General features: G+C 42.1%; 1 protein-coding gene across 4 annotated transcripts in view; it reads left to right on the top strand.

Moving 5' to 3' along the window:
- The window catches only part of NFIA (nuclear factor I A), a 439,446-nt gene that overhangs the window by 291,951 nt on the left and 122,406 nt on the right, over nt 1-25,089 (top strand). For all 4 annotated transcript variants that reach the window (XM_084852356.1, XM_084852357.1, XM_084852358.1 and 1 more), the window contains exon 4: nt 7,928-8,002. In XM_084852356.1, coding sequence (XP_084708482.1) covers nt 7,928-8,002 — 75 coding nt within the window. The remainder of the gene's footprint in view (nt 1-7,927; nt 8,003-25,089) is intronic.

Genomic DNA, 25,089 nt, shown 5'->3' with positions numbered 1-25,089 from the left:
AAAAAGAGGATGGTCCTCTGGCAGCCCTTCAAATAGAGGACTGTCCTCTGTAAAAGAGGACATGTGGCCACTCTAGATATAGTGGGGCTGTGTGCACTAGCCCCAGAAGGTTGTATAGCTCATGGGGATAGCCCTACACGAGCTCCCTTTCCTCCTTCTGACCTTCCTAACATGTGAACGGATCCCTCAGCTGGGATCCTCCAGCAGAGGATGTGATGGTGGGACTCGTGTGTTATCTGTCCATACTTGTGCAGAGAGAAAAATGCCAGAATAGGGTTCAGTACTGGGAAGGATGTACCAACGGTCCGAGCCAGCATTGATTCCTCATATTGGACTCCCCCCGTTGCCTTTTTATCTCACATTTATAGGCGAGTTCTTGCAGAGATGACTAACCTCTTTCTGGGCTATGCCTAGGGATGGGGGAGAAATCTGCCACGGACGCCAATGAGGCCGGATTTCAAGAATCCAGCCCCATTGGGGCCCATGGCAGAATGGAGCACTCACCTCTACCTCCACGTGGAATCCTTCCGGGTCGGATCTGTCACTGCATTGATCCTACGGAGCCGGCCACATCCCTGGCGAATGTCAATACGGCTGGCAGCCATTGTCGTCCCATATTGCTGTAAGTCAGGCTCCAGACGCAAATGGCGTAGTGGGTGATTAGCTGGTGATTAGCCTAAATATAGCCATTTATAGTTAGCCTAAACGCTGCCGGCCATATTGACATTCGCCAGCGAAGTGGAGCTGGCGGCCGGCTCCACAAGATCAAAGCGGAGCAGAGCCAGCCTGGACGGATTCTGGAGGGGAGGAACGGATCGCCTCCCCCCCCCCCCCGCGGACCCTCCCACCCAGAAAGAGTTAAGTGATCCGCCCATCCCTAGCTATGCCGCTTCAGACTATGATGAACTCCTTTTCCATACAAAATAGAATCCCTGCGAATAGAAAAGTAGCGAGTTAGGGAGAAGGCTAGGGTAGAACCTTTTCCCCTGACATCTAGTATTCTACACATAGGAATTTAAAAAAAAATCTTATTATTATTATTGCATGGAAGAGCATTTAATCATGTGACTGCCACCTGCAGTTGCAAATGGTTCCCCAGTTTGACAATTGTGAGAACTAGCCTATGTCATTACATAGCCTGGCTGCTACCACTTCCCTTCTTCTTAGCCCGCTGTGTCTTATTGTCTTAAAAATTACTGCAAATATGTTGACTCCCAGTATTAACTAGGCTTATGATTCTATAACCTACCTATGAATCTTAAGCCTGTTGTTGTTCAGTTGGTAAATCATGTCCGACTCTTTGTGACCCCATGGACCATAGCACGCCAGGCCTTCCCGTCCTCCGCTCTCTCCCGGATTGTGCTCAAGTTCATATTCATTGCATCGGTGATACTATCTAGCCATCTCATCCTCTGTTGTCCCCTTCTCCTTTTGCCTTCAATCTTTCCCAGCATCAGGGTCTTTTTTCCAGGGAGTTTTCTCTTCGCATTAGGTGGCCAAAATATTTGAGCTTCAGTTTCAGTATCTGTCCTTCCAATCGACAGTCAGGGTTAATTTCCTTTAGGATTGACTGATTTGACCTCCTTGCAGTCCAGGGGACTTGTAAGAGTCTTCTCCAGCACCACAATTTGAAAGCATCAATTCTTCGGCGCTCAGCCTTCCTTATAGTCCAGCTCTCACAGCCATACGTTGCTACTGGGAAAACCATAGCTTTGATTAGACGGACTTTTGTCGGCAAGGTGATGTCTCTGCTTCTTACTATGCTGTTTAGGTTTGCCATAGCTTTCCTCCCCAGGAGCAAGCGTCTTTTAATTTCATGGCTACAGTCACCGTCTGCGGTGATCTTGGAGCCCAAGAAAATAAAATCTGTCACTGCTTCCATTTCTTCCCCTTCTATATGCTAGGAAGTGATGGGGCCAGATGCCATGATCTTGGTTTTTTTTTTCTTAAGCCTACCAAATCACATAATAAATTAGTACCCAAGAATATAAAGTTCCAGTTCAGGTTATGATTTGCTACTATATCATGTTATGTATTAAAAAAACAGAGTAGAGAAAAATAATAGGGATAAATGCCAAGTTCTGCACCTAGGAAAAAGAAATCAACAGCACAGTTACAAGATGGGGGATACTTGACTCAACAATACTACAAGCCAGAAGGATCTTGGAATTGTTGTAGATCACAAGCAACAATGTGATGTGGCTGCAGAAAAGGCAAATGCTATTTTGGGCTGCATTAATAGAAGTGTAACTTCCAAATCACGTGAAGTACTAGTTCCCCTCTACTCAGCACCGTTTAGGCCTCATCTTCAGTACTGTGTCCAGTTGTGGGCACCACACTTTAAGAAGGATGCAGACAAACTGGAGAGGGTTTAGAGGAGGGCAACGAAGATGATCAGCGGACTGGAAACAAAGCCCTATGAGGAGAGACTGAAAGAAGTTCAGCCTTGAGAGAAGACTGAGGAGAAACATGATAGCGCTTTTCAAGTACTTGAAAGGTTGTCTCAGAGAGGAACTCTTCTCGATCATCCCAGAGTGCAGGACACAGAATAACGGGCTCAAGTGACAGGAAGCCAGATTCCGTCTGAACATCAGGAAAAACTTCCTGACTGTTAGAGCAATACGACAGTGGAACCAATTACCTAGGGAGGTAGTGGGCTGTACCACACTGGAGGAATTCAAGATGAGGCTGGACAGCCATCTTTCAGGGATGCTTTTACTTAGATTCCTGCATTGAGCAGGGGGTTGGACTCGATGGTCTTATAGGCCCCTTCCAACCCTACTATTCTATGATTCTAAGAGTATTCCCAATTTTTTATTTTTGCATTTTTATATTTATTCCATATGTAGAATTTGACTTTGGCTGCAATCCTACACCCACTGACATTGGAGTAAGTCCCACTCAATAAACTCAGTGGTACATACTTCTAAGTAGACATGTATAGATATAGTAGACATCATCTGTTAATTTCCTTTGAAGCCAAGATAATTTCTGCAGTGTTGTTGTTGTTGTTGTTGTAAGCTGGAAGCGTAAGCATACGTATAAATCCCATTGAATTCATTGGGTCTTAGAAATAAACATGTTTAGAATCAGGCTGTTAGTCTGACTAAACCATGCACATAGTCATGTACTACTTCGTAGAAGAGTTGCCATATTTGCCGTTGTTGTGAAAATAACCTCATTAAGAGAAAGATTTGTGAAATTTATAAAAAGACTACAAAGAACACGTTCCTACAAATTTTGGATGCTGTGAAGAGTTAACAAAACTTTCATTATTACACTCTATTAAGCTGGGACCAGGAAACAATTTCTAATCAATGCTCTGATCTAAGCAGGCTTTTGTATTAGGCCTAAGATCTTGTGTTCTCTATTCACACATGCTCACTTCCCAGCTGTTGTCATTGAAATCCCACATAATCTCTCCAGGTCAAAGGGCAGTCATCCATGACTGCTACAGTTAAAAGGTTATGCTGATTTGTGTTGTCAAATATTGGCTCTTTTTTCTCTCAGCCACTTGTATTCTGCCCTTTTCAACATGAAAGATCCAGCCTAGGGTTGTATTACATGACTTTAAAGTCTTTAAGGTGTTCCTCCATTGTACTAACATAATTTACACCAGATAGTCTAATTCTTTCTGTTATAGTCCTTAAAGAATTCCCTGGTTGTTCTTAAAAACTCTTCTAAAGCTGTATGTGCAAGCAAACCTCAGATTATATTGGCATGTGGACTTAGTGTTGTCTAGTGCTTATGTGAAAGAGAATGCTTTATTTGAATGGCTAATAAAGTGTCCATAGTTAATTACTGATGTGGTGCTGAACTGAAATGAAGTAACTGGTAGTGAAGGCAAGAACAAAAGAGAGAAATAATGTGAAACTCTGTATTTCAATTAAAGTGATTTGTAATTGTGGAAAAGGAATAGGCCAGTTATTTGAAATGTCCTAATGTCATCCCAACTTTTAACATGTTTCAGAATCTAAATAATGTCAGTCCTATACATGTCTATTCAAAAGTAAGTCCTACTGAGTTCAACGGGGCTTATTCCTGGGTATACGATTGCAAACCTAAATGTCTTGATAAAAAAACCCCAAAAATATACACCGTGTGGAGCTTTTTAATAAATTGTTGTAGCCTGAATAGAGTATAATCCATGGGATACTGATTGTCTCCTTCATGTAAGAGTATATGAGTGAGTAGCAAGAATTCCACTGTCAGATATGTAGTTTTCACAGCCATCACCTTTTACTAAGTGATGGTTGAAATCTTTTTTAGCTTGCAACAAATTAAATTCAAGCACAGTGAATTACAAGGCAGGTGGCTTCTCGAACACGTGACAATTCTGTTTTGAATGTAGGTAGTGGCTTATTTGTATCTTGCTTCCCAGATTTGATGGTAATTGTCATGCAAGCGTAAAATCTGAGGGGATAGTCTGAAGCACATGATACTGGTTGGGGTCTTGTCCATGCCTGGCTGGTAGACTTCCTGGAACCTCTGCGTTTATCACCTTTCCCAGAAGGAAGCAGGCACCATTATAGAGGTAAACAAAAGTGCCCCTCTCAAATCTAACACCCAGTTTTCAGGTGGGAAATTTGGAGAGGGGTTTTTGGTAATTTCAGAGGATGGCCTAACTTTATCCCAAGGTTCGGGATGGCTTACCAGTGGCAACAATTTATTTCTGGTTATTTTTTTGTACCACAGCAGCCAAACGTTATCCTGAGGTTCAAGGCGGCAGCAGTTTCTTTCTTTCTTCCTTATTATTTTTGTACCACAGTGATAGCAGAACTCTTCTTGGTGGCTGCCTGCTGACAGCTGCCATCCCTCCTCTCCCACACGCACTCACATTGGATGACCCAGAAACCATGCTATGCCATGAATGCCAAGGGGCCTTCTGGGGGGAAAGTGGCAGACAACATAATATCATGACGGTGTCATTCCTGGGGCCATTTTAGCAGGGAAATGGCAGCCCTCAAGAGAGCTCCACTGCACAAACAGTTCAAAAAGAAACTGCAATTGGTAAGTAGCCCCAAACTTTCAGGTGAACTGTGCCCCCTCCCCTTGCCTGCTTCACTTCCGTTTTGCCTTGCCCTCCACATTTCAAGCCGAAGGCTTTCACTGGGAAACCTTCACTTCAGTACTTCACAATCTTTAACTAAACATATAATCAAAAGTCTGGTATTTTATAGTTATAGCTATATCTGAATCATGATTGATACACCTAACCAAGAAAACCTATCTAAGAAATAGCAAGTATCCTGCATAAATATAGCAACGAGCCAAACATTGAAATGAGATGTATGGCCATTGCAGATTTTGCAAAGCTTTCAAATGCCAAAGTACATGATGATCCAAATTTAATTCATGAATGCAGTGTGCCCAGTGCATTTCAGATCTATTCCAGATTCACTGCCACATCAAAGCATATGGTAGGCATACCACTAGTTAGATCAGAAACATTTTCAATTACTCTCCCAAGGTGTAACCAGTGTCATAGACACTTATTTTGCAAGTATTATTAGAAGTTGCTTGACATTGTTTGTGAAATAGTGGCTTATCTTGGTAGGGGATAAAACCAAGAGGAAATTGTATTTAGAGTAGGGAAGGCTTTTCTTTCTAATCAGGCATTTGGTTAAGATAATAGGCTTGAGGTTCTAATTGATCATTACTATTTTGAGGTTTTAAGATGTCTCTATATATAGAGATTATATGGCAAGGTTTGTCAGTGCTTCCGTTACCTTGTGATATGGAAAAGCAGCATTTATAGGTAGTACAATAAATATTAAAAGTATCACTTTATAATAATTACTATAAAGTCATTTATTTATTCATAAATATTGTGTGTGTGTGTGTGTGTGTGTGTGTTTGTAAATAACATAAAAATGTGCATAACTGAAAAACATGTGCATGTTCCCTTGGTTTTATACTGATGTTTTTAGTGCAGAGCTACTGTTATTGTTACATATTTACTTGTTTTTAATGGCTAGATTATGATCTTGTTTTGTATGTTTTGTTAGCCATTTGAGCATTTCCATTGGAGGGGAAAAGCACACTATAATTTTCAGTTTATATTCATAAATAAAATGAACAAGATGTAGAGAATGTGCAGAATGACTGTGGTGAATGTGCATAATTTCTGGTTATTTTGCACATTTTCCAAAGGCTTTCTATAAAATCTTCAATTATGCTCATTGACCAGAATATATAAAAGGCTTAAATTCATTAATGCCTGGAGAAGCAATCCTTTCTTGAGATTGTGAGCACACGCATGACTTACACTGAAGTAATTTATGATTGGAGGATGCAGTTCACAATAGTAAAGCCTCCACTGATTTCCGTGGATAAGTATTGTATTCTGAATTTATTCAAGAGCTTGAAGCTCTGACCTTCAGGTTACCTGGGTATCTTCCTAGGGGAAGCATTAGCTAGTAGGCTGGCAGGGCCCAGCCCTTTCACATGGCTTTTAGTGTTTGCTGCAACTCTGCAACCCTGTGTGGTACAAATCAAAAGAATGCTGGCAGGTTCTGGATTCTAGCTGGTGCCTGTGGGTTGCAGAAATATGCTTTCAGCATTACATTATTTATTGGGAACTCAGCTTGACTGTGTTGGCTGAATGAAGAAGGTATGTAGGCTGCTTCCAATAATGCTATCGATACTGAAATCCTTTCACAGTAATGGACCTGCAATTTTAATTTTTGATAAATCAATAAATCTTTCCTAAATCTTTGCTGGCCACAAAATACATATAAAACTGTGTGCATATTTTTTGTGTTCATGGTGTGTGTGTGTGTGCTATGTTATACAAGAACTTAAGTAAGTAGTTGAAGCATTTTCTGTAGTTTGGAAATAAATACAGTGAAATCAAGCTGAATCTTAACAGTTTACAATCTGGGCATATGGAACCAGTAACCATATTCAGTAATATATGTACATGTGTTAGAAGTGGTAATCTTAATTAGAACAACTTTAAAAGGTATGCTACGTATCCTACGGACAAGAATGACTTTACAGTTCTTTGAATAATCCCTTTATCCTCAGATTTCTTTGACCCTGATTTCAAAAGCAATAGGTCGTGCTTGGCTATCAGCTACAGACCTCTAATTGAAGTCCTGATATGTACTGTATGAATTATAGAATCTGGTTCAGCAGAATTCCTTGTACCCAGTTTGCAGTTTGAAGGCTTCTTGTTTTGTAATTGATTATACCCAGAAAATTAAATTAACATTTTGTGATAGACATGTTTTCATAGAAAAATGGAAATACTGTTATGGGAAGTGTAATAACATTTTGATATAAAATATCCTTTACACAAATGAAACCGGCAAGCAACCATACGCCTTGTCTCTTAAAGAAATTCAGAGGATTAGAGTTAAAGCTTTCTTATGCAAAGATTTGGTTCTCTTTTGAAAAGCTCATTTTAAAGAGATCTTTCTTTTTCTTTTTGAAAAGCATTCATTTTCAAGATTTTTTAAGCAGCTGCTATTTTAAGATTTCCCTAACATAACTCAGAAAATGAAGAGTATATCTTTAAATCTTGTTTTGTTTGAATGAATGAGTAGATAATCCTGATCAGATGTTTCTTTAGAGAATAATATTTAAAACGATTATAGAACTTAGCTGTCTGATTCCTAGGTACAGTATTTTAATTTCAGTTGTTAAGTCGCTAGGGTCATCTGAGGTAACTGTTTATTAAAACAGGCTTCTTTTGTTTCAGATTTCCAGCTGTGATGCTTTAATATATACAATTCTCCCTGTTAATGTGTCATGTTAACTTCCCTAAACTCTAACCATATATCTGCCTACCTAAACACCAATTAGTGATAAGTGGAAAATTAAATATTCAATTTCTTTCACATTAAACAGATACCGAAGTATTTGAGAATACTGTCATTAAGTGCTTAAACCTAATCACGTCTATAATTTTCTTGTTTTGTAGGACATTTGGGCTTCCAAGACAGTTTTGTCACATCAGGCGTTTTCAGTGTGACTGAGCTAGTAAGAGTCTCACAAAGTAAGTATAATTTCTTGTTATATTATAATACTTTAATTTGATTTACTTCTTTCTTTGATTTCCCTACCCCACATAATTACCATGCAAGAAGTTTTCTGAATCTTTCTCCACTTTGCCACTCTTTGCCTGAGTAAATGGTGTTGTATTTCTGATTAGGTGGAGAAAATAAACGTTATCTAGTAGGTACAATGTTAAAGTATTAAGGTCCTGACTATACAAAACTGGGGGCAGTATCTTATACTGCTGCTGTACCTCTGCTTTTTCTCTTGTGGAACCAGAACCAAGCAACTGCACAACAGGAATTAGCTGTTCTAAAAATAACCCCAGAAACAAGCGGCAATGCTCGTTTCTGGAACAGAGCAGATTGGTGGAGCTTCTTTCTGCAAGCTCCACTGATCTGCGACCTCCTGCAAACAATCATTTCCACCAGTTTTGGATTTCTTTGGGAGCCACTACTTTCCATTGCATTGGAGGTGGGTCCTGCTGCTAGTGCACAAGCAGTATTGGATACTGACCTGAGCCTGGAGTCCATCATGCTCTTACCTAGTGGTAAGTTCCATTGAACTCAATGGGACTTAAGTAGATATGTACAGGATTGCACTGTAAGTTGTTCATTCTGCAACCTGCTGTCCTACAATTTGTTACACTGGAAAAGCAAAGCATACATTCAGGCTTTAGCATCTGCCATAAAGATACAATTTGTGATGTTGCAGTAGTGGTAGAAGTGGGTCAAGGACTGGATTTTGGCAGAGAGCAGTGGCCATCAGCACTATTGCTCCTATAGTGGCAGTTTTGATGTATCACAAAAACACCAAAACAACATGGGTTGAAACTCGGGGGAACTGGGTCACCCACTTTCCTCCACTGTGAGGAATCCTATGGGCTGGAAAGAAAGCTGACATAACTTTGCATTTGGTTTTCTGTGTGAAAGGTGTTTGGGGGTTAGTAGTTTCAGCGGAAGAAGACATAAATGGCTGGCTCTTATCCATTTTCCCCAGATTTTTGCTTAAAGATCATCATTGTGTAACACACCCAAGAACACATCAGTAACCACCTGTGGGTCTGAACAAATAGTCTGAGAAGCATTGGTTTACAGGCTCAGGCTTCTAGGCAGTTCCATCGTGACTAGCATATACTTTCAAAACCAATTTTTGTGCTTTCAGAGATAAAACAGTGATTTTCGCTAGACTTTTACAAATAAATATTTTTATGCACAAAGGCACATGCTTTGCCATTTATATCACCTGTGTACATGTATGTCCTTCAGCATCTATATTGTGCAGCGCTAATTATTTATACAGCCACAGATGTTTTGAACCTGCAAGTGTGGATTCGTACACAAATACAAGATCATGTCCAGTCTTTGTGATATAACAGTTCTCACGCTTTTATATACTCCATATATAGATATAGATATATCGTCAGTATTCTGAGGTCTGAATTGTATGGCAATTGTGCCTTTTTAAAGCCTTTGCTTTTGACCTTTAAAGAATGCTAATGTCCTTAGTCTGAATGACATGCTGCCGTGTGATCATTACCAGTTTGTCAATATTCACTAACAACAGTGAATTAGGAGTACCTGTCACCACCCTGTTCCATTGATCAAAGGTTCCTTGATTATATTTTACTATGACATAATCCAGACAGTCCAAGGAGATGTGGACACCATTGTCTCACTGCTGTGCATCTACTTTGATGACAGCTAAACTAGGGCCCAAGTTAGTACTATGATGATTTTCATGTCTAGTGAAAAAACAAGCTGAAATTCTAATGTTGTCCAGTAAGTAATGCTGCTACGTTTCCCAGATGATGTAATTGATGTCTGTAGTGTGTGTGTTGCGGGGGGACTTAACAACCTCCCTTGATCCAATTACACATTCAGAGCAACTTTGCCATTAATTTCACTGGAATGTGTTGATCTACACTGAACTGAATGGGGATCTTTGTGTTCATAAGTAATCTATATGCCCATCTAATCACACTTGGACTTCCAGATCAGTGCAATATTTTTAAGGTATTGACAGAGCAATGCTCCCCCCCCGCTCCTCTCCCACAGACACGTGTTAAGGTGTTATGTATATATTTATTTTTCACCTGCTGCAGATATTAAACTTATAGTCAACATTTTACTTTATAAATCAAGTCCATTAAAATAGTGAACCAAATTCAATGGGGGCTATACCATTTTATGGCATCTGGAAAATCTAGATATGGGGGAATCTTGTGGTAGTGCTGCCTGGCATTGGAGTAACTAGATGTGCAGTCTGTGGTTAGAAGCTTCAGCTGAAACAAATGACAGGAATTTGCTGTCGTTACTAAACAAGCAGTTGTAGCGTATGTAGAGTACCTGGCAATAATAAACTAGAATGAAATGTAAGAAGACTTAGATTGGCATAAGGTGGCACCCTAGTGTTTGAAACTTGCAATAATTCTTCTGCTGTACAGCATGAATCATTTTGGCTTTAAAGCAATAAAGCAATAAAGAAGGTAGTGATCTCTCATGTACAGCATGACTCCCCATAGTCACCTTGGGAGGTTAACCCTCCTCCTTTATGACCTTCTGACATGAAGATGTTTGTAAGGCAAGGGCAAGACAGCAGCTTCTCTCATGGTTGATTTAGGGCTATAGTACAGAAGGTGCTGTAGGGAGGAAAAAGTACGAACAGGGAACAGTTTCCAGTGAGTATGGCAGTGTATTGAGCTGTCATTGCAGTTTTCAGCTGCTATTGCTGCTTCTACTGATCCTGCTAGACCCCTGTCTGCCTTTTCGCTTTAAAGTGGTCAGGGTGGAGATTGGCACAGTCTCTATTTGGCTTGTGAGTAGGGTTGTAGGCACTGAATCAAGATGCCTGACACTCCAAAAAGCAGCAACTCTGGTTTGAAGCACCCAAGCCTACTGATTAGAATCTAATGCTGATAGGGAATCAGCATAGACAAAGAGTTAACATGATAATTTCTGTAGAAGCCCACTGATCTAAGCAGGCAGTGGGGCACAATTTAGGATTCTTTTGCCAGAATGCACTCTGTATGTCTTGGGATCCTGCAGCCAGTTGCAACACATCCCTGTATCCATGACAGTTTTCTCAATAGCTATAGTCTGAAGATGCAGAGTGGCTACTGGGAATTAGTTGCCAGTTACTGAGTTCCAGATGAGCTTTTGGTGGAAATGGCAAGCAGAATCTCAGAAGCTAAGCAGGGTCAGCCCTGGTTAGTACTTGGATGGGAGACTGCCTGGGAATCAGGCTTCCTGCACTGAGTAGGGGATTGGACTTGATGGTCTTGTAGGCCCCTTCCAAACTCTATGATTCTATCATCAGAACATCATCTTGGCCAGGACTCTTTAGTATTTAGGTCTGAAACCTGTTTCAGTGTTTAGAACACTGGTGGGGAACCTCTTTCAGCCCAAGGGCCAAATTCCTTTTGAGAGAAGTTCTCAGGGGCCACATTCCAGTGGTGGGTGAGGCCAAAGGCAAAGGCGGCAGGGGCAAAAATACAAAAGTATACCAGCACATTGTAGCTTAAAGCTGTTACTGCCCGTTATTAAGGCTTAGGAGAGACATTTCAACATTTCAGAATATGCAAAAAACTACACAAAAGCCGGGAAACCGCCAAACAAGAGATAGTTGGGGAAAAGGGATGGTGGCAGGGGAAGGGGTGTGGCCCTATGGTGAACCCCAGAGGGCCTGATTGGTATCCCAGGAGGGCTGGATTTGGCCCTCGGACCTGAGGTTCCCCACCTCTGTCTTAGAATATATGAAATGATGAGACTGTGCCTGTGGGTATGTGAAGAGTATGTAATTGCAACCTACCTTCACACTTTGAAGTTTAAGCAGCAGGGCTTTCAAGGCAAGGGCCACATCTTCCAAGCAGGCTTGAGACCTGACTGTGCCTGTCTCCCCCCCCCCTTTTTTTTTTTAAACTAATTAATCGCTGGTGGGAAAGGTTCACTATTATTCATATTCAAGATTTTTGCCATAATTATGCACACATTCTGCTGGACTGTCATTGGCTTCAGTTCGATATAAGCAGCCTGCATGCAGGATTCTACATCTGAATGTCATCTCAGCCAGGGACTGCTTTTGTACAAGTAGGTATGTTGAATGAGAGATGATTGACCAGCTGGTATATTTGCAGGGTTTGTATCTCTTACATTCTGCTGCAGTATAACGACACACTTTCTCCATGCACACGCCTGTGAGCTTTCTGCTGTACTAATCAATATTGTAGGAGAGGTAGTTAGAAATCAGCAGCGTGAAAAATAAACACTGAAGAAGCTAACTTCATGTTTGGTAGCAAAGCATGGTTGTCCAAACCTTACAATTTGAGTCGGGATATGAAAGGACAGAATGGGAGTGGGGTGGGGGTGGGGAGAGAAGAAGAATTATAATACAAAATAGACTTGCGGGCTTAGAATGAACCGTTGCAGTGACCTTGCCTTTTGTATGCCATCACACAATTCAATGGCAGCCCACTCAAACCTTGCTCTCAATCAATATCCTATTAAAGCAGCACAAAAAGTCTCCATAAACTTAGTGGTTAGCTATGTTTATAAATGGAATTCAGCATAATTAGATGGTCAATAACATGCTGTACTAGTAATGTTAAAATGAATGCCACACACTTCATATCTGTGATATTCTACAAAGCTTTCTTACAAAAGCTAACACAACAGTCTGTAGGAGACAAAGGTGTAGCCACAGATTTCAGCCACAGTTTCCACATCTTTTTTCCCCTTTCCTGCTTATTAACCATTTAATGAAAAGGTGTTCTGGTTAAAAGGCATTCTTATTCATTGGGTTTACCCCCATTTAACTCTGGATACTCCATCACTTTGCCACTGTAGTGATCAAAATATCTATATATCTATTTGTGAAGTCAAAGCCAGCTTTGGATAATCTTCTAGGATTTTATTAAAGTTGTAAAGAGATTAACCAAGTACTGAAATAAGGCGCAACGGGTATAGATTTTCAGAAAAAGGGATTGGCTAATTTGCCACAATAACATCAGATAAATGCAACAAAGGGCGGAAAAGTGATGTAAATGCAGCCTGTTCTTACTATCTGGAAGAGCTCTGGCTTCAGTTGATTTAAATGAGCCCTCCCAAGCCATTGGCTCAGCTGCTGAAGACTTAAACAATGTTTATGAACATTTGAATTAGTCAAAGGTTTTTTAAAAGTGCTATCACATGAGGGCTGGGGAAATATAAGGCTGGCTGCTAGTTGTGGGAATGATTCAGCAGAAGTGAATAGGCAACTATTGAAATGTTGGTCAAGGGTTAGAGAATAGTGTAAATGAGATGTATTAATATTGCTTGTGAATAGTGTGAGTGTAGTTGTATGTAAATTGGAAAGTGAGTGAATAGGAATAGATAATGAGAAAATCTTACACACACATAAACACATCTTTAAATGTACATGAGTCACCATTTGTGAGGTAAATACCGGTAAGAATAGCTACTCCCATATCAACCTGCTTGTGCTCTAAGATTTTCCATGGAGGCCTGTTTCCATGTGCCCTCTCCACTGCGGGTACATTATTCACTAGAAGGTTAAGAGCTTTTTCAGCAGTGGTGCCCCAGTTAATAAATGCCCTCCCCAAAGAGGTTCAGCTGGTGCCAACATGGCAGTCTTTTAGGCAAAAGCATTGTTATACCCAGGCATTTTACCTTGTGCAAATCTCAGTCTGTTTAAAGGATCTTTGCTGCCACTTTTATTGTAGCCATTTTACATTGCACCACCCAGAAATCCAAAGCGGATGAATGGTGGTATATAAATGTTTTAATAAATAATGTTCTGGTTGGTATCCAAATGCCAATTATATAGCAGAGATGTGCATTAAAAATAGGAAATGAGGGCAGGGTGAACAGGAGCCAATGCATATTATTAGCATTCCAAAGCCAGTGCCACATTCCAAGGAAGATAAATATCCACATGGCTGAATGTTTTTAAACTGATTACATTTGTATCACACCTTTCCTCCAAGAAGCTCAATGTGGTGCACATAGCTCTCCTCACACACACCATTTTCATCCTCACAACAGCCCTCTGTGGTAGGTTAGGTTATGGTAGGTTAGGCTATGAAATAATGACTGGCCAGAAGTCATCCAGAGAGCTTAATGGCTGAGTGGGCATTTGAACCTTGTACTCCGTGATCCTAGGCCAACACTCTAACTCGGTCTTTCCCAGCTTGGTGCTGTCCATTCCAGTGCAGTACCTATTATTTCCAGCCAATTGCCATGCTGGCTGGAAATGATAGGCACTGAAATCCATATTGTCCTTGCTGGCTGGGAATGATAGGAATTGTAGTCCAAGACATCTGGAGGGCACCCAGTTAGGGAATCCTGGTATAACTACTGCAACAAAAAAGACAAATTCTCAAATTAAGTAAAATCCAGCAGTTTTGTTAATTTTATCATTATTTGTTTCTTGAGATACCTGGATGTGAAATTAGCAACAATGCAAGGATAGAAGTGGACTAGTACTGGAATGCTTTCTATTAATGTTAGCATGAAAACTTTGAACTAGGGTGACTCTTTCAGGCAAATTCATTCTGCATTGCCAGTGACTGAAATGTATCCCATGTGTATGCCCGGGTTTGTGACCAGACCACCCAGTCAGCTGAAACAGGATCCCAGAACAGCATTAGTTCCGTTAGACAAGCTTCACATACATCAATCAGAGAAGAGGTTGAAGGATAAGCCAGTTCCTCATCTTGTAAAGCCGTCTTACTGTGCACTCATTTTAGCCCAGATACCTGTTTCATATGGGGCCTTTATGCAGGTGGAATTGATGCACTGGGTTGGAATTGATGCAAAACACATACCTCCCTAGATTTCAATTTCACATTTGAATCATGATGACTTTTTTGAGTCATGATGACTTTTTCTTTTAATATGGTTTGTTGATATGATGTTTGTATGTAACTTCCCATGTGTTTACTACCGTTTAGTAAAAAGGGTAGATTTTAAAAATACAGTTGCACAGTCTTCTTTACTTATGATGGGAGCATCACTGAAACTTCTTCAGTGTGCCATATCATCAGGCATGTAGCAGGTTCATTGACCCAAGTTAGTCCTTGCAGCCATGGGAATAGTGCAGATAATAATTATGCATGTCACAGAAGGTTCATCTCCCTGCTGGAGTTTTTTGTGGACCTCCGTTTCATGTTTTCAAACATGGAAAACAACTTCTTCTTCTTCGGCATCTTATTCTTAATTGAAATTAAGATGCCCAGGCTCTGAAATATGTTTTATGCTGGCTACAAAATTCCACAACTGTGGAATTACTGATGATTATCGGTAGAATCCAACTAAAGTACTACTTAAAGTAGACCATTGAAATGGATAGGACTTAAGACTTATTCATTTCAATGGGCCTACTCTAAGTAGGACTTTAGTTGGCATCTATCCCATAATCCCTGCCTATTCAGTAGATTCCCTCAGTTCATTGTACTTCTGTTTCCGATGTTCAGGTACAAGTACCATTGCTTTTGTAGCCAAGACAGCAGGACCTATGCACAAAAGCGCCATATCAGCAGGCCTGGGTAAACCTCAAAGTTTGCAGAAGTTCAAAAAATAACCCCTTGGGTTTTTTTTTTTAAGGAAAAAACCTTAACGGGGGAACCCACCCCGCAAGAGTCCAGTTGAGACTAAACTGTGCTCCATGGCCTTGGAATGCTGATGGACTGTTAGGGAGAAAAAACAGAAAACTGACTGGGATGGGAAATGGAATGGCATATCCTGGAGGAGGACATTGAAGAGAAACACTCAGCACTACAACATTTTGTTGCAGGTCCTACTTGTTATATATCTATTTGTACCCACCACACCAAGCATGTCGATACCTTTTGAAGTCCGAATCAGCCCCCTGTCAGTAGCCACGGATGTAGACAAAACACACTCGAGTGGTGAGTTAAGAACAGACTTTACTTGAGATATAACAAGCTTACATCTCGAGGTAAGTTGGCTGAGGTCAGCCTCATGGTCAGCATCCCTTTCAGGAGGAAGTAGGAAGAAGAAATAGGAGAGTACAGGGAAGAAACAAGGAAAAGGCAATACGATCTCCCAGGGATCCCCTCCCACCTGACTCGGGTACATATTAACCCTTCAAGTTCAGATTAAGTGTCTCATGGCCCGAGTCCCTCCAACACCCCTTCTCGAGGGCAGTGGGTCACTGTACTAATCCCATGCCCATCTGGTGGCACTGGTGCAGTTCCCCCGGCAGAGGCTTTGTCAGCACATCTGCCACCATTTCTTCAGTCAAGCAATACTTCAGTTCAATCACCTCTTGCTCTACTAACTCTCTTATCAGTTGATGCCTTACAGTGGGCTTCGTCTGTGGCCTCAGTTTCTCAATCGATGCCAGCTGTAGGCACTCTTGATTGTCTTCATATAACACTGTGGCTTGTGTGTTCTCCAGTCTCATGTCAGTGAATAATTGTCTAAGTCAAATCACTTCCTGACATGCACGGCTGCTGCCACATATTCTGCTTCTTGCTGGCCCAACTGATATTCCTGCTGTTGTATGTTAACAGGCTTCCTGATGTGGACTTGTGGTCTGACTCATCACCCACCCAATCTGAATCCACAGACTCGATCGGCCTTGCGTATGTGCCGCTTGGCAGTTTGAGCTTAGTATGTGCGGCACCTTTCAAATAGCGCATTGCATGCTTCATTCCATTCCAGTCACGTTGAGATGGCTTGGCCATGTTCCTGCTCAGGATGCTCACGGCTGCAGCTAGGTCTGGTCTGGTAGCTGTTGCAATGAATAGCAGCTTACCAATGGCCCTTCGATACTGCTGATTATCCAGCAGTGCGACGTCATTATCTTGCCCCTTCAGGTGATCTGTGGTCATGGAAGTCTTGACCTCTTTCCATTCTGCTATTCCGAACACCAGCAGCATCTCCTCGATCTTTTGGTTCTGACTAAGGAGGAAGCTCCCATAGTCCCTCTTCTCGACCTATATACTCAAATAGTGCGCTGTTGGACCCATATCTTTCATTTCAAAGTTCTGCTTCAGTCTGAGCATAATTTCTATGCTGTCTCTTTCCCGCTCATAGCACAGGACCAAATCGTCCACATACACCAGTATGTATGCCCACCTGACCCTTTTCTACCTGGTATAGAGGCAGGAGTCTGCTTTCCCCTTGGTGAAACCCAGATTTACTAGGACTCCATTAATTTTCTTGTTCCAGGCCCTGGTGGTCTGCTTAAGTCCTTCTGTGTAGTTTGCACACTTTCCTTGACCCTTCTGGATCTACAAACCATGGCGGCTGTATCATGTACAGGTCTTCTTCTATTTCACCATACAGGAATGCTGTTTTAATGTCTACATGCCTAACTTGCATCTCCCTGCTGGCTGCTACACTCAGCATTGCTCTAATGGTGGTGTGCTTTACCACTGGGGCAAACGTTTCATCATAGTCTTCCCCATACTTTTGAGAGTATCCCTTCACTACTAACCTGGCTTTGTAGCATTCTATTTCACTGTCTGTGTTGCATTTCACTTTGAAGTCTACTTGCAGCCAATTGCCTTGCGATTGGGAGGAAGTTCAGTCAGGGTCCAGGTCCCGTTTTGGTGTAATGAGTCCATCTCTTCCTGTGCTGCCTTCTTCCACCTGTCTGCCTCATCCTTGGGCAAGGAGGCAGTGTCCTCCCAGCTCCCTGGCTCTTAGATCTGCTGTGCTGTGCCTGCAAAATAATAGTCCCTGTACCTGGCTGGCGGCACGCCTTTGGTGGCCCTCTCTGACCTCTTGGGTTCCTGCTGCTCTGCTGCGTTCAGCTTGGTGTCACCCATGTCACCGACCTTACTGTTGAGATTAAGTGTGTCAGCTGCCCTCTCATCTTCTTCAGGCACTGTGGGCTCCCCTTCTCTAATCTCAGGTGTGCTCAGATTCACCTCTATCCGCTCCATCATCCCGGGCCTCCCAGTCTCATCAAACTGCACGCTTCAGCTGACAGTGATGCTGCAGTCTTGGGGAATAAGAATTCTGTAGCCTTTATGGGAGGGGCTGTATCTTGCCAGGACCCCTTCAGTGGCTCTGTCAGCCAGCTTAGTTCTCATCTGTTCTGGGATGTGAGCATAGGCCTTGCATCCAAACACTCTCAGATTGTCCACCTTTGGCTTTGCTCCATGCCACAGTTCAAAAGGTATTTTGCTAGTGGCCCTGGTTGGCAGCCTGTTCTGTATGTAGGCCGCCGTAGATACTGCCTCTCTCCAGAATTTAAATGATAGATTTGCATCTGAGAGCATGCTTCTTACCATGTCTAGGAGTGATCTGTTTGCACCTTTCAGCCACACCATTCTGTTCCCTGGAGTAGCTGAGTGTCTTTTGGTGTGGGATGACTTGGGCCCGGAGGTAAGCTTCCATCTCTCTTCCAGTGTACTCTCTTCCATTGTCAGTACAAATGGCTCCCAGTGTCTTGCGGAATTTGTTCTTCGTTGCTGCAACGAACTCCTTCAGCTTGCTCAGTACTTGATCCTTACGCTTGATGATGTATGCTGTTGTGAACTTGGAATAATCATCAGTGAAGGTGAGGAAGTACTTACCACCTCCAGGGGTTATCAACTCCATTGGTCCACAGAGGTCTGAGTGGATGAGCTCCAATGGTTCTTCAGCTCTGCTCTTGCTTGCCTTGGGCAGTGGACTCACGTGGACTTGGTCTTGATGCAGCACACACAGCTCATCCTTGACCTGCATGCTGGGATCTGTAAGCCTGCAGTGAGTTCCTTCGTCACCAACTCCTTCACTGCCTCCATGCTTCTGTGCCCCATGTGTCTGTGCCAGAGGTGGATGCAACTGTTGTGGGGTATGTGGTCTGCCCTCTTGGCCTCTTCTCTGCTGCTATCAATCTCATACATAGAGTTCGTTACCCTGGCATTGCCCCACAACCTTCTTTCTCTAGATATTTGGCATTCATCCCCTTTGAAAAGTAGGACAAATCCATCTGCTGTAAGCTTTCTTACTGAGAGCAAGTTCAGGTCCGGCACAAACAAGATGTCTGTTAGCTTTGTTTTCCCACCATGCAGTGGTGCTATACAGTCTGTGGTGCCTTCTCCTATTCCATCTGTTTCCCTTTAGCCAGGCAAATGTAACCCTGCCTGTGGTGATCTAGTTCCTCGAAGAACTCCCTCTAGCCAGTCATGTGGCTGCTAGCTCCTGAGTCTAGCACCCAAACTAGGTTGTGCCTCTGAGCTCTGGTTACTCCGAGGTAAACAGACGAGCAGGAATGGGCCCCTTGTGGCTCACAGTTTACTCTGCTTTGCCCTCTGTTGCTCTTTGGCTCTCTCTTGCAGCCATTTTCGGGACAGTCTCTCTTGAAATGTGTCTTGGACCCACACTTGTAGCATTCCTTTGTCTCTGCCTTAAGGGATTGTTCTGATTCCCTCTTGGCCTTTGTTTCTGGCCTAGCCTTTGTCCTCTTACATGAGGCATTGGCCATGTTTTCCATCCTGCGATTCCACTCACTAATCAGTCTGGCCTTTACATAGTCCAATTTTAGCTCTGCTTCAGGGCGCATTTCCAAGGCTGCTATGAGGGGTTCATAGGATTCATCTAGGCTGCACAAAATGATGACTATGACATCCTCCTCTGGGGTCTCTGAGCCAATTGCCTGCAGCTCCTCAACAACTTGCAAGACTGCATTTACATGGTCTGGCAAGCTGGCTCTTTTCTCTAGCCTCATTTTAAACAGCTTCCTCTTCAGGAAGAGCTTTGTATTTATGCTGGTAGGCTGATGCACTATTCACAGATCCTCCCACATTCCCTTAGCTGTTTTTTTCATCTCTGATGTGGAGCAACTGGTCATTTTGGACTGATTGAGCAATTGTTGCCCTTGCTTTTCTGCCCCTTTTGTCCCAGGCCTGGGGGTTTTCTGTGGGGTGAGCCGATTCCAAAACCTCTCACAAGTCCTCTTTCACTAGCACCATTTCCATCTTGAACTTCCATATCTGGTAGTTCCCGGTGCCTAGTTTTTCCATGGCTACATGTATATTTCCTTTAGCCATCATTCCACCCTCCAAGATTTTTTTCTCCCTTGTCTGTCCAATAGGCAGTACTCACAGGTTTCCGGGTGATTTCTTGCAAAAGCCTTTTTCTTCTTTATTGGCTGCTGGGTCCCATAACCTGAAATCCCATCAGCCCCCTGTCACTAGCCACAGATGTAGAAAAACACACTTAAGTGGTGGGTTAAGAACAGACTTTACTTGAGATATAACAAGCTTACATCTCAAGGTAAGTTGGCTGAGGTCAGCATCCCTTGCAGGAGGAAGTAGGAGGAAGAAGTAGGAGACTAGGGGAAGGAGACAAGGAAAAGGCAACATGATCTCTCAGAGATCCCCTTCCACCTGTCTCAGGTACATATTAACCCTTCAAGTTCAGGTTAAGTGACTCATGGCCTGAGTCCATCCAACACTTTTCTCCTGCTTGTCTCCTATCTGGTTTGGCACTGTGGGAACAGAATGTGAACTAGATAGACGTCTGGTCTGATCCAACAGAGCTCTGCTGCTGCTGCTGCTGTACACGTGGAGGAGAGGTCAGTCATTATTGGTGGGTCTTCTTGCTTGCCAAGCCAAAAATGTTACCAGCCCACCTTCGTGCTGGCCTTTCCTGAGAAGGGGCAGGGGGCAGAGGGTGTGCTATTGGGTACCACTGCCCAAGGCTTTTCTTCCCAAGGAAAAGACTGGGTAGTATGGGGATCATGAGCAGGTGACGGTGGCTGCCCTAAGGTGCAAAGAGCACCTTCAGGCAGCAGCAACCTCTGGCTCCCCACCTGCATTTCATGCTCCAGAGAGAAGAAGGCAAGCTTATTTGGCCCTTCAAATGCTAAGGCTCTTCAGGTGCCTTGGCCACACAGCTGCAAAACAATCTGCCTTCTTCTCAACTTTGGAGCTGAGGAGATGGCAGGGATCACAACTCAGCAACTCAGATGATCCTACCCACTTCCACAACTTCAAAGTTGGAAGGAAGGTGGGTTGCTTGTAAGTGTGGTGTGCATATTTGTTGAAACTTGGACTGGGGCAAGGCTATTGCCTCCTGGGTAACAAGCCACAAGCATCTCCTATAGACTCCCTAGACTAACCCAACCTAGCATGAAACCTGGCTTGCTGTTGCTACAGCTACCACCATTTCTTCCTCTTCCTCTTGTCCTTCCAGTTTTAAATTTTGCACATGCAGCATGCAAACTCATCATGAATCTTCCAGTGGAGCTCTGTTTTGAAGGGTAAATCTTGGTTTCCCCATATTGATTGACTGATTAATTAATTAATTGGGGAAACCAAGATTCAGTTAATTTATTAATACTCATGGTACACTCAAAGCAACATGTGCAAAACTAATAAATAAATGGGGAAGTATGGCTCCCCTTAAAACAAATCACTTCATCTAGCAAATGGCCCAAACCTAAAATACCAGATGGCCAGTTAAAAAAAGTCAACTGCATATTGTATCCCTTTCTCGAAAAAGAGTCCAAACTCTAATCTGATATAAAGTGGTTAAGTTCCAAGTCATGTTACCTATATAAAAAAGAATGGATGCTATTTCCTGGCATGTCCTTCTTCTTACGTTATACTTAGCTTGAATTGTCCATTGGCAGAATATTTCGAATACTCCTATTCCCACCCCCATCCCCAATAATATCTGTGTATATCCAAAGGTAATTGCTTAGTGAGATAGAATTAAATTTTAAGGGTGCAATTCTATGCATGTTTAGACTCAAAAAAGACCCACAGCTCCCAGCATGCTAGGAGTTGTAGGACTAATTTCTGTCTAAACATGCATAGGATTGTGCCCTAAGAAATCTAAGCTACTATAATGAGAGCACAGGATTGGAGTAAATTAATAAAACTGGTAATACTGTGTATACTTATCTGGGAGTAAGTCCTGTCAAACTAGTGGGGCTTATGTCTGAACAGACATGCCTATGAGTGTACTGTAAGTTTGCAGTCCTGTGCCCACAAACCTGAAAATAAATCCCATTGAATATAATACAACTTACTTCTGAGTATACATGGGCTGCATATCAGGTATTTTTCTTTACTTTCTATTTAAAATAAACCTGTTTAATAAACATCATAGTAGTTGGGATGTGAAATTTTTATGTTCCTACTTGGGAAACACATTATTAACCTTTCAAGCTAGGCTTTCCACAGTTCTTCTGTGGAAGAAAATTTATCAAGCAAAGGCTTTTTAAAGCACAAATGTGTTTGGCCAAGAAGAAGTTGCTAAAACTGTAGAGTGGATGCTGCAGAGTGTACCTTTATGATTGATTTCCATTCAAGTCAGACTGACTGCAGTGTGGTCATTTTTCTAACCCATAACTGCTCACACTGCAGGAGTTTGCTAACCGCAGGGTGTCTGAATTATAGCAGTCCATGCCCGCGTTACCTTTTACACAAATTACTTACACTGGTTTCTTTTTCCATGCAAATTCATCAGTTTTACAGCCCCTTGTCTCTGCTGTCAGGAAACTCTAGCAGACAGCACAAATTGATGAAACGAGTTAATTTTACAATGCCTTTTCTGTCTTTTTTTAGTTTCATTCACCCATTGCACAGGAAGCATATTGTAGTTAAAGTAAGATCGCAAATGAGTTTAGAGTGTTCTTGTAAATTATGTCCCAAGTTAATTCCTTTTAAAGATCATTACAGGCTGGCTCCTATTTTAATATCATTGTGTTCTTTCCATCCCGTGCTTTTAAAAATGCATTGCTATCAATGTATATCCGTTCACTGGTTGTCCTTAGACCACTGCTTGGAGTACTCCATAGATTACATGAGGCAATTGTATGAAGATACTGTTCTTCGTATCACCCATTATTTTTGGACTTCAGCTGCAGTCTGTTAACCACATAGCAAATTGTAGCTCCTCAGCTGAGGGCTGCAGTTTAGCAGCCTGACCTTAATGGGCTCAGTGGTAGAGCATGCAGCATATTTTGCGTGCTGAACGTCCTGGGCTCACTCCATGGCATTTCTAGTGAACAGGATTCCAAGCAGTAAAGGCTAGGAAAAACTGCCTGAGAGCCACTGTTAGAGTAGACAAAACTGGGTTAGGTGGACCCATGCTCTGACTTTCTAGAAAGGAGAGTTACATGTTTTATATATTGCCACTTCAGTTATCACATTGCAGTGAGAAATTTGTGCCCATACAGCTAAAATGGAATTGCACGAAAGGAAAATTAGACAGGAGGCATCCAATTTTTCTCACTTAGACACAGAGAAGCCCTTGATGGCACTTGCTGTCACAAAACACGCATGCTCTAGATTGCACTGTAATGGCACTTGGAAACCATCACAAGGTGGTTTTGGTGGCCCAACCCTCATTAAGCCTCTTCTATACCACAGCAGTACTAACAGCTGCTGCACCGTATGTGGTTGCCCTTCACGTAATCTGACAACTTACCTCCTGCTGTGTCAGGATTGGCCAATGAGATGCAAAATTAAACTTTTTCATAGGATCATTCGAGAAAACAAGAGTAAGAGTTGCCTTGCTAGTGTCCATATGTTTAATTTTAACGGATTTCAGGAGTGCTCCCCATATTGAGTAGCACAATATTATTGCTCTCATCCACTAAAATGATGGTGGTGGTGGTGGTGGTGGTGGTGATGATGATGTTCGTAAAGTTCAAAAAGGCATATGCCTAAGGAAAGGAGTTATGCCACTTGTTACCAGAGATGTCATGGTCACAATAGCACTTAAGTGCTGATTCACATATATACATAATCTGATTTCTCATCACTTGGTCGCTCAGTTGATTACTCTCTTTTGAATGTATGAAATCGCTCCACTGAAAAGCACTGAGTTAATACTGGGTGTTCTGAATGTGATGTTTAATCTGTAATAGTTCATTCACCCATGCTAGTCATCATTTTTGCAATCAGTGGGCTGGTTCATATGTAACACTGAATCACGGTTTGGCTGCCACTGGGTTTTCATGCTTCCTCCTTCCACCTTCTCCCATGTACTCTGACTCCTACCCTGACTTCCTTGTTTGACAAACCATACTTCACCATTACATCCAAATTTGCAAAATGTTGTTTCTGCTTGTCCTCCAAACCAGAACTCAAAACCATGATTTCAAGGATGAAGTGCATGATCCCAAGGCTCAGAGCCAATGCCAAAATCATGGTCTGGCTGAGGGATTGGTGAACGGGCAATGTTTAAGATCACTAGGATTCTCCACTCATCTCGTGCCCAATTCCCATTCGTGTTTGTGATCACTGCTCGCTTTGTGTGAATGAGAGATTTGCACAAATCGAGGAGCAATCAAATGGGAGATTTGTGCAAATCTCCCCAAATTTGCACAGATCTCCCCCTTAGACTAAAGCAGGGAAATTTGCACATATTGGGAAATTTGCACAAATTAGGACATTTGCACAAATCAAACTGAGAATCGGGAATAAGGCAAGCATGTGTTCAACAATTTGCAAATATTTTCAGCAGACATGTATTTGCGCTTGCATTCATATTTGGGTCTTTGAATGGGGCATATTCGCATATTTGGCAAGCAAAACTGAAATTATCATACATTGCTAGTTTGGCTATTACATACAAACCATCCCATTAAGTAATGAACATGCAGATGTAAACCCTTGATTAGTTGCAGCTGAATGTATGACTTGACTTGCTTCCACTGAAGTGGAGTGATAGTATCTCTCTCTGTACTGTTTAACCTGTGATCTACAGACAGAAGGTGATAAATATGCCTGTGTGAGTAAGCACTATTAGGTGCCTATGACATTTGAACAACCACAATTCACACAATATTCACCATTGTAATAGTTGCTTGTATACTCCCAGCAACAAAATACTGTGGCTTAAATGCTGAAAAAATACAATTGTTTGACAACAGAGGAGAGAGAGAGAGACCTTTGGATCTCCCGCAACAACTGAATGACAACTGCACATTTATTCTGTAATAAAATGTTTATCTGGAAAGGCCTTTAGTGACTTCTTATGTGGATGGTGGCAGATCCATATTATTGACAGCAGGAGATTAATGACCTTTTATCTTTACACTGTAGAGAGAGAAGTTAGTAATATCTTTGTGAAAAGCTAGTTCATTACACACATTTGTAACAGTCAAGAGAAA

This window comes from Heloderma suspectum, chromosome 4, assembly GCF_057233095.1.
Source record: "Heloderma suspectum isolate Gila_16-S chromosome 4, 16-S_ref, whole genome shotgun sequence".
Classification (NCBI taxonomy): domain Eukaryota; kingdom Metazoa; phylum Chordata; class Lepidosauria; order Squamata; family Helodermatidae; genus Heloderma; species Heloderma suspectum.
Note: the sequence above shows the minus strand (reverse complement) of the source record. Positions and strands in the feature narration are given on the sequence as shown.